The sequence below is a fragment of the Scyliorhinus torazame genome, chromosome 28, assembly GCF_047496885.1.
Source record: "Scyliorhinus torazame isolate Kashiwa2021f chromosome 28, sScyTor2.1, whole genome shotgun sequence".
Taxonomy (NCBI): domain Eukaryota; kingdom Metazoa; phylum Chordata; class Chondrichthyes; order Carcharhiniformes; family Scyliorhinidae; genus Scyliorhinus; species Scyliorhinus torazame.
Window position 1 is genome coordinate 7,736,691 of NC_092734.1, and position 13,839 is coordinate 7,750,529.

The 13,839-nt window shown below is 45.8% G+C and overlaps 1 protein-coding gene across 6 annotated transcripts in view; it reads right to left on the bottom strand.

The window, feature by feature from the left end:
* gbf1 (golgi brefeldin A resistant guanine nucleotide exchange factor 1) overlaps positions 1–12,896 on the bottom strand; it is a 281,444-nt gene extending 268,548 nt beyond the window's left edge. For all 6 annotated transcript variants that reach the window (XM_072491408.1, XM_072491407.1, XM_072491406.1 and 3 more), the window contains exons 1-2: positions 12,652–12,896; positions 8,169–8,274 (exon numbers count right to left, since the gene is read on the bottom strand). In XM_072491408.1, coding sequence (XP_072347509.1) covers positions 8,169–8,274; positions 12,652–12,758 — 213 coding nt within the window. In that variant the 5' untranslated portion in view covers positions 12,759–12,896. The remainder of the gene's footprint in view (positions 1–8,168; positions 8,275–12,651) is intronic.
* Between the last annotated feature and the right edge of the window lie 943 nt (positions 12,897–13,839).

Below are 13,839 nucleotides of genomic sequence, written 5' to 3' on the forward strand. Positions count from 1 at the left end.
CCGTGTTTGCGTGGGTTTCACCCCCACAACCCAAAGATGTGCAGGGTAGGTAGATTGACCAAGCTAATTTGCCCCTACATTGGAAAAAATGAATTGGGTACTCTAAATTTATTTTTTTTAAATTAATGATGCACTACAGAACATAGAGTTTAAATAATTTATGAAACAACTGCATGTTAAAGATAACTGGAGTAAATAAATAACAATCGACTAACACTAACAAATTATAGAGAAACTGCAAAATATGTCTATCCATCAACACGACTTACACAACTGCCTCGAGGCACAGAGCCGCTGGTTGGAGGTCGTCTCTAATATTATATACCGATCTGCTTTATGCATATCACCATAAAAAGGTTGTGCGACTTTGGAACTCTGCCTCAGAAGGCGGTGAAGGCTGGGTCTAGGTCACTGAATATTTTTATGGCAGTGGTAGATAGATTTGTGTTAGGCAAGAGAATCAAAGGTTATCAGGGGTAGATGGAAATGTAGAACTTGAAACATAGATACATAGAAGATAGGAGCAGGAGGAGGCCTTTTGGCCCTTCGAGCCTGCTCCGTCATTCATCACGATCATGGCTGATCATCCAACTCAATAGCCTAATCCTGCTTTCTCCCCATAGCCTTTGATCCTAATTTTAGGCTTACTGATTTATAATTCCCTGCTTTCTCTCTATCTCCCTTTTTGAATATCGGAGTAACGTGCGCTACTCTCCAATCTGCAGGAGAGTAGCGCAGAGTCCAGAGTCTATAGAACCCCGGAAGATGACCACCAATGCACCAACTATTTCCAGAGCCACCACCTTAAGCACTCTGGGATGCAGATTCTCAGTCCCTGGCAGTCTATAGCATCTCCTCAAGTGCTATATCCAGCTGTCTCTTGAAAATATTCAAAGTTTTAGCATCAACTACTTCCTGTGGTAATGAATTCCACAGGCTCACCACTCTTTGTGTGAAGAAGTGTCTCCTTATATCTGTCCATCATTGGTAACATCTTCCCTGCATCTACCCTGTCTAGTCCTGTTAGAATTTTATACGTCTCTATGATATCCCCCCTCATTCTTCTGAACTCCAGTGAGAACAATCCCAACCTACTCAATCTCTCCTCATATGACAGTCCTGCCATCCCTGGAATCAGTCTGGTAAACCTTCGCTGCACTCCCTCGAGAGCAAGAACATCCTTCCTCAGAGAAGGAGGCCAAAACGGCACACAATACTCCAAGTGTGGCCTCACCAAGGCCCTGTACAATTGCAGCAACACATCCCTGCTTCTATACTCGAAACGTCTTGCAATGAAGGTCAACATACCATTAGCCTTCTTTACCACCTGCTGCACCTGCATGCTTACCTTCAGCGAATGGTGCGCAAGGACACCCAGGTCCCGCTGCACACTCCCCTCTCCCAATTTACAACCATTCAGGTAGTAATCTGCCTTCCTGTTTTTGCTTCCAAAATGAATAACCTCACACTTAACCAAATTATACTGCATCTGCCATTGGTTTGCCCACTAGCCCAACCTGTCCAGATCTTGCTGTAGGATCCCTGCATCCTCGTCACAATTCACCATCCCACCTAATTTGGTATCATCTGCAAACTTTGAGATGTTACATTTTGTTCCCTCATCCAAATCATTAATATATATTGTGAATAGCTGGTCCCAGCACCGATCCCTGTGGTACCCCACTGGTTCCTGCCTGCCAATTTGAAAAGGACCCATTAATCCCTACTCTTTGTTTCCTCGCTGCCAACCAGTTTTCTATCCACCTCAATACATTCCCCCCAATCCCATGCGCTTTAATTTTGCACAATAATCTCTTATGCGGGACTTTGTCAAACGCCTTCTGAAAGTCCAAATATACCACATTGACTGGCTTCCCCTTGTCGACTGTACTGGTTACCTCTTCGAAGAATTCCAACAGATTTGTCAAGCATGATTTTCCCTTCATAAATCCATGCTGACTCTGACTGATCCTGCCACTGCTTTCTAAATGTTCCGCTATAAAGTCCTTGATAATGGATTCAAGCATTTTCCCCACTACCGATTTTAGGCTTACTGGTTTATAATTCTCTGCTTTCTCTCTATCTCCCTTTTTGAATATCGGAGTAACGTGCGCTACTCTCCAATCTGCAGGAGAGTAGCGCAGAGTCCAGAGTCTATAGAACCCCGGAAGATGACCACCAATGCATCAACTATTTCCAGAGCCACCTCCTTAAGCACTCTGGGATGCAGATTCTCAGTCCCTGGGGATTTATCCGCCTTCAATCCCATCAGTTTTCCCATCTCTCTACTAATGTTGATCTCCCTCAGTTCTTCTCTCTCACTAAACCTTTCATTTTCCAACATTTCTGGGATCTGATTTGTGTCCTCATTTGTGAAGACAGAACCAAAGTATGTATTTAATTGCTCAGCCATTTCTTTGTCCCTTATTGTGCATTCCCCAGTTTCCATCTGCAGTGGGCCTACGTTTCTCTTTACCAATCTCTTTCTCTTCACATATCTATAGAAACTCTTAGTGTCAGTCTTTATGTTCCCTGCAATCTTCCTTCTGTACTGTACTTTCCTCTTCTTAATCAATCCCTTCGTCCCTCTTTGCTGAATTCTAAACTGCTCCCAATCCTCAGACCTATTATTTTTCTTGGCCAATCTGTATGCTTCTTCCTTGGATCAGATACTATTTCTAATTTCCTTTGTAAGCCATGGATTGATCCTCTTACCCCCTTTGCTTTTGTGCCAGACAGGAATGAACAGTTGCTGTAGTTCCTCCATGCGTTCCTTGAATGTTTGCCATTGTCTATCCACTGTCATCCCTTTAGGTAACTCTCCCCAATTTATCAAGGTCAAATCCGGCCTCATATCCTCATAGTTTATTAAGATTCAGCACCCTAGTCTCCGAATCAACTACTTCACTCTCCATCTTGATAAAAAATTCCATCATGTTGTGGTCGCTCATCCCCAAGGGGTCTCGTACAGCCAGATTGGCAATGATTCCCTTCTCATTACACAGTACCCAGTCTAAGATGGCCTGCTCGCTAGTTGGTTCCTCCACATATTGGTCAAGAAAATCATCCCGTCTACACTCCAGGAATTCCTCCTCTATGGCATTGTGGCTAATTGGAGTTGCCCAATCTATGTGAAGACTAAAATCACCCATGATCACCGATATTCCCTTATTACATGCATCACTAATTTCTTGTTTAATGCCATTCCCAACCTCACCAGTGCAGTTTGGGGGTCTATATATGACACCCACTAATGTTTTTTGTCCCTTGGTATTTCTCAACTCCACCCATACAGATTCCACATTGTCAGAGCTAATATCCTTTCTCACTATTGTGTTAATTTCCTCTTTAACCAGCACCACGCCACCACCTTTTCTTTTATGCCTGTCCTTCCTAAATACTGAGAACCCTGGGACATTCAGTTCCCATCCCCGTTCACCCTGCAGCCATGCCTCCATCATCCCAATTATATCATACCCATTTATATCTATCTGCGCAATTAGTTCATCCACTTTATTGCAAATGCTCCATGCATTAAGGCACAGAGCCTTTAAGTTTGTCTTTTTCACAATGCTTGTCTTGCTCCCAATATTTTTCTCTACTGCCCTGTTTGAATTTTGTCCTTGGTTTCTCCACCTATCACTTTTCTTACTTTTGCTTTTGTCCTTGCTCCCTCTTTCTCTGACTCCTTGCGTAGGTTCCCATCCCCCTGGCATTTTAGTTTAAACCCTCCCCAAACGCTCTAGCAAATAGCCCGCCCAGTTCCAGTCCTGCCCAGGTGTAACCCGTCCAGTTTGTACAGGTCCCACCTCCCCCAGAACCGGTCCCAATTCCCAGGAATCTGAAACCCTCCCCCTGACACCATCTCTTCAGCCATGTATTCATCCTATATATCCTGTCATTTCTGCTCTGACTAGCATGTGGCACCGGTAATAATCCTGAGATCACTACCTTTGAGGTCCGATTTCTTAATAGCTCCCTGTACTCTGCCTTTAGGACCTCATCCCTTTTTTTAACCAGTGTTGTTTGTACCGATGTGTACCACGACCACTGGCTGTCCACCCTCCCCCTCCAGAATGTCCTGTACCCGCTCCGATACATCCTTGACCCTAGCACCAGGGAGGCAACATGCCATCCTAGAATCTAGTTTGCGGCCGCAGAAACGCCTGTCTATTCCCCTTACAATTGAATTCCCTATAACTATTGCACTGTCACACTTATTACTCCTCCCCTCTGCAGCAGAACCAACCGTGGTGCCATGTGTTTGGCTGTTGCTGTTTTCCCCTTTCCTCAACAGTATCCAAAACGGTATATCTGTTCTGCCGGGGAATGGCCACAGGAGATCTCTGCACTACCTGCCTCGTTCTCTTGCTCTGTCTGGTGGTCGGTCACCCATTCCCTTCCTGCCTGTGGAGTCCGAGCCTGCGGTGTGACCGCCTCTCTATATGTGCTATCCACGACATTCTCTGACTCACGGATGCTCCACAGTGTCTCCAGCCGCCGCTCCAGCTCTGAAATTCGAGCTTCCAGGAGCTGTAACTGGAGACACTTCCTGCACACATGCTGACCCTGTGGACTGGAACTGTCCCCAGCCTGCCACATGAAGAGGACCAGACCATGCCTTGGAGCTGTCCTGCCATGAATTATTTCTTTAAATTAAACCTTTGAAATTAAATTTTAGAAGATGTTTTTGTGTCAGATTAAATCCACTCGCCGTATACTATTTAATTAGATTTTTTTTTTTAAACTGAGTATTTATCCTTCTTGATTTAACAACAAATTAAAAAGTTATTGAATTGAAATTTTAAAAGTTATTGAAATCAACATAAAAATACTAATTTAAATCAACCCAAAATAGTTATTTAAGTCAAATTTTAAAAAATTAAAAAATAGTAATTCAAATCAACTTAAAAATAGTAATCTAAGTCAAATCAAAACTAGTATTTAAATCAACAACTCCAGATATTCAAATTTAGCCCAGTATGCCTTTCAGGCAATCAGATCACAGTCTCGTCTTACGTCACTTTACCGTTTGTTTTCAATTTCGAAACAGACAAACAGATAGCCGATAGTGGTGTCCCTAACCCTGTCTCTCCGCGCTCTTTATTGAAGCCTCGCCCTCTCTCCTTCCTTGCTCTTTATTGTAGTCTCGCCTCTCTCTCTCCGCACTGTTTATTGAAGTCTCACCTTTCTCTCCCCGTGCTCTTTATTGTACTCTCGCCTCTCTCTCTCTGCGCTTTTTATTGTAGTCTTGCCCTCTCTCTCTCCGTGCTCTTTATTGAAGTCTCACTTCTCTCTCTCCGCACTCTTTATTGAAGTCTCGCCCTCTCTCTCTCCGCTCTCTTTATCGTAGTCTCGCCTCTCTCTCCGCACTCTTTATTGAAGTCTCGTCCCTGTCTCTCCGCGCTCTTTACACAAACAAATCAGCCATGAACTTATCAAATGGCGGAATAGGCTCGAGGGGCTATTTATCTGCGCTCTTTATTGTAATCTCACCCTCTCTCTCTCTGCGCTCTTTACTGAAGTCTCGCCCTCTCTCTCTCCACTCTCTTCACCGAAGTCTCGCCCTCTCTCTCCGCGCTCTTTACTGAAGTCTCGTCCTCTCTCTCTCTCTCTCTCTGCGCTCTTTACTGAAATCTCGCCCTCTCTCTCTCCGCTCTCTTTACCGAAGTCTCGCCCTCTCTCTCTCCGCTCTCTTTACCGAAGTCTCGCCCTCTCTCTCTCCGCTCTCTTTACCGAAGTCTCGCCCTCTCTCTCTCTGCGCTCTTTACTGAAATCTCGCCCTCTCTCCCTCCGCTCTTTTTACCGAAGTCTCGCCCTCTCTCTCTCCACGTTCTTTATCGTAGTCTCGCCTCTCTCTCCGCACTCTTTACTGAAGTCTCGCCCTCTCTCTCTCCGCTCTTTTTACTGAAGTCTCGCCCTCTCTCTCTCCGCTCTCTTTACCGAAGTCTCGCCCTCTCTCTCTCCGCTCTCTTTATCGTAGTCTCGCCTCTCTCTCCGCACTCTTTATCGTAGTCTCGCCTCTCTCTCCGCACTCTTTACTGAAGTCTCGCCCTCTCTCTCTCCGCTCTCTTTACCGAAGTCTCGCCCTCTCTCTCTCCGCTCTCGTTATCGTAGTCTCGCCTCTCTCTCCGCACTCTTTATCGTAGTCTCGCCTCTCTCTCCGCACTCTTTATTGAAGTCTCGTCCCTGTCTCTCCGCGCTCTTTACACAAACAAATCAGCCATGAACTTATCAAATGGCGGAATAGGCTCGAGGGGCCGATGGCCGACGTCTGCCCCTATTTTCATGTTTGTCTGGTGATTCCTCGGTCTGACCATAGTGATCCTATGAGGTGAAGACACAAAAAGCAATCTGGCCTTTTCACTCAGTCCACTGAAATAGCAGCAGCTGAACCTTTAGTTCACTGTAACTGTAAACAAAGCAGCCCTCTCTGAAAAAATACTATCCAGGAAGGCTAAGTCATGAAGTGTCTCCAATGTTATTTTCACATGCCAGCAGCTTGAGTAGCAGATCAGCAATGTTTCTGTAACACTCAATACACGGTCAAGCACCACACAATGCAAGAAACACCTCGGGCGCGATCTTCCCAAAAGGGAACAAAGTCCCCTAACGAGTGCGTTTAGCCGCATATTTCCCGGCACTCCTAGTGCCGAGAAACACGTGGCTATTCAACGCTACTTGCGTTGAATAAGGGGCCAAAACAGGGAACGCGCAGCCCTGTTTTTTTATAACATGGAGCGTCCCGATTTCCAAGGCCCACAGATAAATCCCAGACCACCCCCCACAACACGAACGCAATATAGGTGGTTCCCCGCACCCCCCCCCTTTCCTCAACAACACCCACGGTGGGCAACCGCAGCCCAATCACGCGCATGCACAAAATGCCAGCTCGGCACCTAACCCAACCTGGCTCTGCAAGGGCACCAGCCAGCCTGGGCAGCACAGTAGCACAAGTGGATAGCACTGTGGCTTCACAGCACCAGGGTCCCAGGTTCGATTCCAAGCTAGGTCACTGTGTGCGGAGTCTGCACGTTCTCCCCATGTCTGCGTGGGTTTCCTCCGGGTGCTCCGGTTTCCTCCCACAAGTCCAAAGACGTGCAGGTTAGGTGGATTGGCCATGCTAAATTGCCCTTAGTGACCAAAAAGGTTAGGAGGGGTTATTGGGTTACGGGGATAGGGTAGAAGTGAGGGCTTAAATGGGTCGGTGCAGACTCGATGGGCCGAATGGTGTCCTTCTGCACTGTATGTTCTACGTTCTAAAGGGCATGCACCTGGAGGCCTTTGATCCCCTTGGAGACCCCCGCAAGTGCTGTTCCGTTTGGAAGTATAAGAATTGGCAAGTCATGTTGTAGCTGTATAGAACCTTAGTTAGGCCACACTTGGAGTATAGTGTTCAATTCTGGTCGCCACACTACCAGAAGGATGTGGAGGCTTTAGAGAGGGTGCAGAGGTTATTTACCAGGATGTTGCCTTGTATGGAGGGCATTAGCTATGAGGAACGGTTGAATAAACTCGGTTTGTTCTCAATGGAACGACGGAGGTTGAGGGGCGACCTAATAGAGGTCTACAAAATTGGGAATAGACGGATACGGACCCAGGAAGTGTAGAGGATTTTAGTTTAAACGGGCAGCATGGTCGGCACGGGCTTGGAGGGCTGAAAGGCCTGTTCCTGGGCTGTACTTTTCTTTGTTCTTTGTTCTTGTTTGGTCCCCCTTTGTGGGGACAGTACCAAACAACGCTCGCCTGAGGTCCCCGAGGCGAAGGGATTGAATCCCAAAACGTCAGGCATTTCGGGAATCTGCTCATTAGAGTAAGGCTTACTGCCTCGTCCAATATGTTGATTTGCCAAAATGTGATCCCACCCATTGCATTGAATCTCACGATACATAGCGGGCCGGGTGGATCCCGGGAGCGGGATCTCCCGGCTTTCACTGGCCACGCTGTGCCGTGCGTTGAGGTGCTTTTCTGGTGCAGCGTGGCCGGAAGATCTTGCCCTTAGTGTTGGCTATGCATTTGTACAAAGACACTGACTAACAGACAAGTGCATCCCTGCTACCAAGGTCAGATTCTAGGATCATCCACAACACTGTACCATATAATTGTATACCACATTAATGTTACCTACCAGAACAGCAAAAAGAAAAACGTTCCTCAGAAAAACTTACCAATGGAGTATGAGTGGTCCATCTTGAATTTCGCTTTATAGCACCAACGACACTATTTATTTCACCTTGCACAATATAAATGCTTTTATCTACCATGGTGAAGGATCTGCAAAGGAGAAAGAAATGGTTATGTAAACTTGGCAAGAATTGCTAAGTGAGAATTTCATTCAGCTGTATACATATACTCATTTAATTTAAATGCTGGAAAGTTTTCACATTACTGAGCATGAAGAGAACTAAGGATTGGCTGTTTTCCCCAGATGTAAAAAGGACTATTCTTCATGTTATGTTACTTCAAACTTATTTTTTAGTTTTTTAAATTTGAAGTGCCCAATTCTTTTTTTTCCCCAATTAAGGGGCACTTTAGCGTGACCAACCCACCCAAGCTGCACACCTTTTGGGTTGTGGGGGTGAGACCCATGCAGACACAGGGAGAATGTGCAAACTCTACACAGACAGTGACCCAGGGCCAGAATCGAACCCGGGTCCTCGGCGTTGTGAAGCAGCAGCAGTGTTAACCACTGCGCCACCCTACATTGCTTCAAACTTGATCAACATCCTCGATTATTACATTCAGTAACACAAGTTCAATGTGAACTCCTCTGCATTGGAAAGTGCTGGGTGTAGAAGTGATTACTGCAGATTAGGAAAGCTCCAAGTTGGTCTCTATTTTCTGCTATAATAGTTGATCATGAACATGCCAGCAGTATTTTGTGTAGGCATTCCTTGGCCAATCACAGGAGCAAGAATTGCCAGTGTTAATTATCCAGTGCTCCAGAGTGGAAAGGACATATTTGGCATCACTGCAAAACCATTTCACTCTCATGATGCAACAATTGTAGCTTACTGCAGCCAAACTAGCTCGATTTGAGGTCAGGTTTAAAGAGTGTAACCACACTTGGATAAAACATTCAAAGTTAAAATATCAAGTTGGTATAGTGTAGCTGGAGTCTTATCCATTGGGGATAACTAGTTCCTTCGCTTTGCTGCTTTTGCATTTAATTCAGCTTAAAAATATACTTCAAAATATTCGTGCTTCAAAGTTTCTCCAATTTTAGGTCAAACCAATAAACACTACACCAAATTTACTAAAAACAAACATTTAGAGTGCAATCATACAATCGGTGCACCGATCCTCCGAAAGAGGTCCACTCTCCCAACCACCCACCCTATCCCCACAAACTCACATAACCTGCACATCCATGGACACTAAGGGACAATTCATCATGGCTAATCCACCTAACCCGTACATCTTTGGCCCATGGGAGGAAACCGAAGCACCCAGAGGAAAGCCACCCAAACACGGAGAGAATGTGCAAACTCCATAGCCAGCTGAGGCCGGAAATGAACCCAGGTCCCTGGTGCTGTGAGGCAGCGGTGCTAACAACTGTGCTGCCCTCTTTGGAAAATCCTATAGGTTTTCAAAAGTGCTTGCACTCATACCAGCAGTCTACAACAACAGACAATATTGCAAAATTAATACATGGTGTTTTCTTTTCCAGAACAGTAGATTCCAAGATTCAAGTCAGCTTAATCTTCTTTAAATAATCAATGGAAATTGGTATGTCTCAATTGCTTCAAATGATGATTTATAGATGCCAAACTTGAACAAAGAGTACACAGGGTAAAGATCACTGGTTAACAAATAACAAATAGTTCCTAAACGTCTGAATTAAAGCTACATCAATCATTAACATCACACAATTTCCCAAAACTGGAGCCGTCTGCAGTGTCACCAATTCAGAACCAGCATAACTTACAACACTCCTAAGGTTTAAGCAATTCGACCGACGTGCAATACTGCTGGGATAATCCCTCCCCCACAATAACTATTATCTTTGTCTTAATTATTATTTCATTATAATGATGGAAATGTAATGCAAGCCACTACGGGTCCAAAGTTAAGCAAACAGAAACTGCAAAACTCCTCTCCAAAACTAATTTTACAGGTGAGATATCATTCATCAGAAGGGAGTTGACTTCAGTTAGAATATAGAATTTACAGTGCAGAAGGAGGCCATTCGGCCCATCGAGTCTGCACTGGCTCTTGGAAAGAGCACCCGAGCCAAGCCCACACCTCCACCCTATCCCCATAACCCAGTAACCCCAACCAACACTAAGGGCAATTTTGGACACTAAGGGCAATTTATCATGGCCAATCCACCTAACCCGCACATCTTTGGACTGTGGGAGAAAACCGGAGCACCCGGAGGAAACCCATGCACACATGAGGAGAACATGCAGGTCCGCACAGACTGTGACCCAAGCCGGGAATCAAACCTGGGACCCTGGAGCTGTGAAGCAATTGTGCTAACCACTATGCTACCGTACTGCCCCAAATAACATTCACTTCTCATCTTGCATTACTAATACAGCAAAGGAAAGGTCCATGTACAGGTTTCCGCCTCTTTATTAGTGTCACAAGTAGGCTTACATTAGTGTAAGGCTCTTTATTAGTGTCACAAGTAGGCTTACATTAACACTGCAATGAAGTTACTGTGGAAAATCCCCTAATCGCTGCACTACGGCACCTGTTCAGAGTACACAGAGGCAGAATTCAGAATGAATTACATACACTAATCTCTTCCTTTTTACATAGGGGCTAGTTTAGCACAGGGCTAAAGAGCTGGCTTTGAAAGCAGACCAAGGCCAGCCAGCAGCACGGTTCATTCCCCGTACCAGCCTCCCCGAACAGGCGCCGGAATGTGGCGACTAGGGGCTTTTCACAGTAACTTCATTCAAGTCCACTTGTGACAATAAGTGATTTTCATTTTCATTTCATTTTCATAAAGGTTTGACTTTCAAAATCTGTTCTTCCACCGCTTGCTAGTTTACTCTCCTTTTCTATTTGCAATCTCAATTTCTTGGTCAGCCTTTGTTGCGTCTTAAATCCTCCCAATCTTCAGACTTCATCTCTTTTATAAACCTCTTCCTTTAATCTTGTACTATTTTCAGCTTCTCTTTTTAGCCACAGTTGAACGGACCACTTTTCCCACAGAGTTTAAGTTTTTAGTTTACTGAACAATGTAACATATTTGTGGTATGTTATTGAAACATGTAGCAACATTTGTATAGTTAGCTGTAGCATAGTTAGCCACTGCACATGTCTATGCCTTGAACTCTCATGTCAATATCACCTTGATTATACTTTCACCTACATCATTCTACTGGCATATTGACAACTAAAGTAACTAACAAAGATTGTTTATAAACAAACGACAAAATTGTCCAATATAAACAATATACATTTTGGTGTGTTTGAGCCAGTATATCAACCTCAAGATTCTACAAACCTCAAATCACTCAGTTATTTTCTCAGATTTTGATCCCATATGAACTAGGAATTAGGTGTTAATTCCAAGACAATTAGAAAAATATGCAGATTCCTATTTTGCTTTGACTTTTTGTCCAAGTTAATACTTCTGAAGGCTGTTTAGAAGTATTGTGAAATGAAATCTTTGGTGTGAAAACATCATACGGAAAATAAAGCCTCCCATAATATACATTCTCATTCTATAAATACTCCGCTAACAGTAACTTTGAGTAAGCATCTTGACTGCGATTTCAAACTCTGAGAGACGTGCTGGTTCAGCCCGGTTACCTCCATTTCCTCTTTAAGAGATTCTATAAAATCTACTTAAATGAACAAGCATTTAGTTGCCTGTCCTAATATCTCATGTGGCTCAATGTCAAGTTTTGTTTTGATAATGCCCCTGGGAAGCATCTGGAGATGGTCCACTACTTAATAGGCACTATATAAATGCATGTAATTGTGGCTTCCTCGGGCAGTCTGGCAGCCCAGGACGTTCCTGATTAGTACTCTTGACATCACTTGGACCTGGTGGCTTGGTCAGGCCTGTCGCTGTCCACCAAGAGAAACTACCTTTAGATTTCAAGTGTACCTGACCTTCCAGCAAAAGCATGGCCAAGAGTTGAGGTAACCAACAGAGCAAATGAATTATGCAGTACCTAGATTTCTATCAGGTTAGAGGCTAACTAATGTTCGAATTTGATAAAATGGTCCAAATGGCTGACGGCATGATTTCCAATGGTGGGATGATGCAGGGAACGATGGAGAGGAAAATGGCACAGGAGTGGACAGTTTAGGAGAGTTGGAGGACTAATTGGCCAGTGGAACCAGGACAACTCCATTAAATCATCCTTTAGCCACCCAGACTCAAGGGAGAACCACCCCCACCCCACCCTTCTCCACTCAACTGAGGCCCCTGTGCCATTCCAATGAATGTCCTCTGCAAAGGCCTGTCATTCTTGCTGGCGGGTGGCAACCCAGGAGTTTATAAAGGACTTTGGGTGGGTGTCAGGCTTCTGCCAGCAGGCAATTCCCACTTTGGGGAGATGATGAGCCGCAGAGTCAGAGCTCTCACCCCTTGCAGAGACTGAGGGGTGGGGGTGGGGGTGGGGGTGGGGGTCGAGGGGTGGAGGAATCAGAGGGAGACAGACACACACAGAGAGAGAAACTTACCCCCGGGGGGGAGCTTCCAGCACATCCAAGATGGCGGCCTGGTTACCGCAGCTGGCGGCGGAGGGACAACCCCGAGCGATGACCCCCCGGCCGATCACCCTGGACATTCACAGCCCCAGCAACAGGCGGCCGGGCCCCAGCTACATCGCAGGCCCGAGGCCTTCCCCCCGCCCTGTCTGAGTGAGAAGCCGGAGACGCTGCACAGTGGCGGCTGCTCCCTGGGAACCGGCACGGTCTGAGTGACGTAATACGCACAGCCTGAGTGACGTAGTGCGCAGGGAGGGAGGGGATAACCGAACCTGCTGCCCGCCCACGTCTGATGGACAGGAGGCGCAGACCAATCGGGAGGCGGGGCTGAGACATGGCGTCCAATTGGGCGCGGCTGGAGGGCGGGACCTCCGACCCATCAAGTTGGGTTGAGGCGTGCGGTGCGCAAAGGCTGCTGGGTCAAGGCTCTCTGCTTCTATTTCCTGAAACATGTTCAGTGATGGGAGCAGGGAGCTGGCTCCTGTGTGTAGCCTTTCTGGCCTTTCCCAGCCCAGCTCTCTTTCCTTGCAATGCAATTCCTCAGCATGTGTGGCTTTTTTTTTGATGCTGTGCCCTGGCTGTGAACCATTGAGCGCAAATCCCCAGTGAACCCTGAACTCTGTGCAATGTGTGTTGGCACTTCACGGAATGACGTGGCACCCCGTGCTGGAAAATGCTCCCTGCTCCTGTCATTCGCTCTTATGCATTTGGAACTGCTTCAACTCATGCCTGAAAGCAATGGAGCCGCGAGATAAAAGCAAGCCGGGTGACCCAAGGGTTGCAACCATGCTAACAAAAATAAAACCAATCTGCCATGTGCAACAGGGTGTGACAGGCATGATGACAGCACTCTCTCACTAACCATAAATGTCATTGCGACAAGTCCTTCTCCAGTAGCGCCAACCCCTTCCTGGGACAAATTCGCACCTGCAATATTTGTGATGGGTATTTGGGTAAATCAGGTACGAATAGGTGAGGCCAGTTTGGATGTTGTAATTTCATAGATTCTGGTTCATAGTCTACATCGATTCAAACCCGGTGAGCAACGAGCGCCTTATTAAAGAAAATAGACATTGAAATGTATACTTTGCTCCAGCCCTTGGTGCCATGGTTGTGAGTGTGCAGTACCGGCTCTCCCACGTTGTTCTTCACCTGACTCTG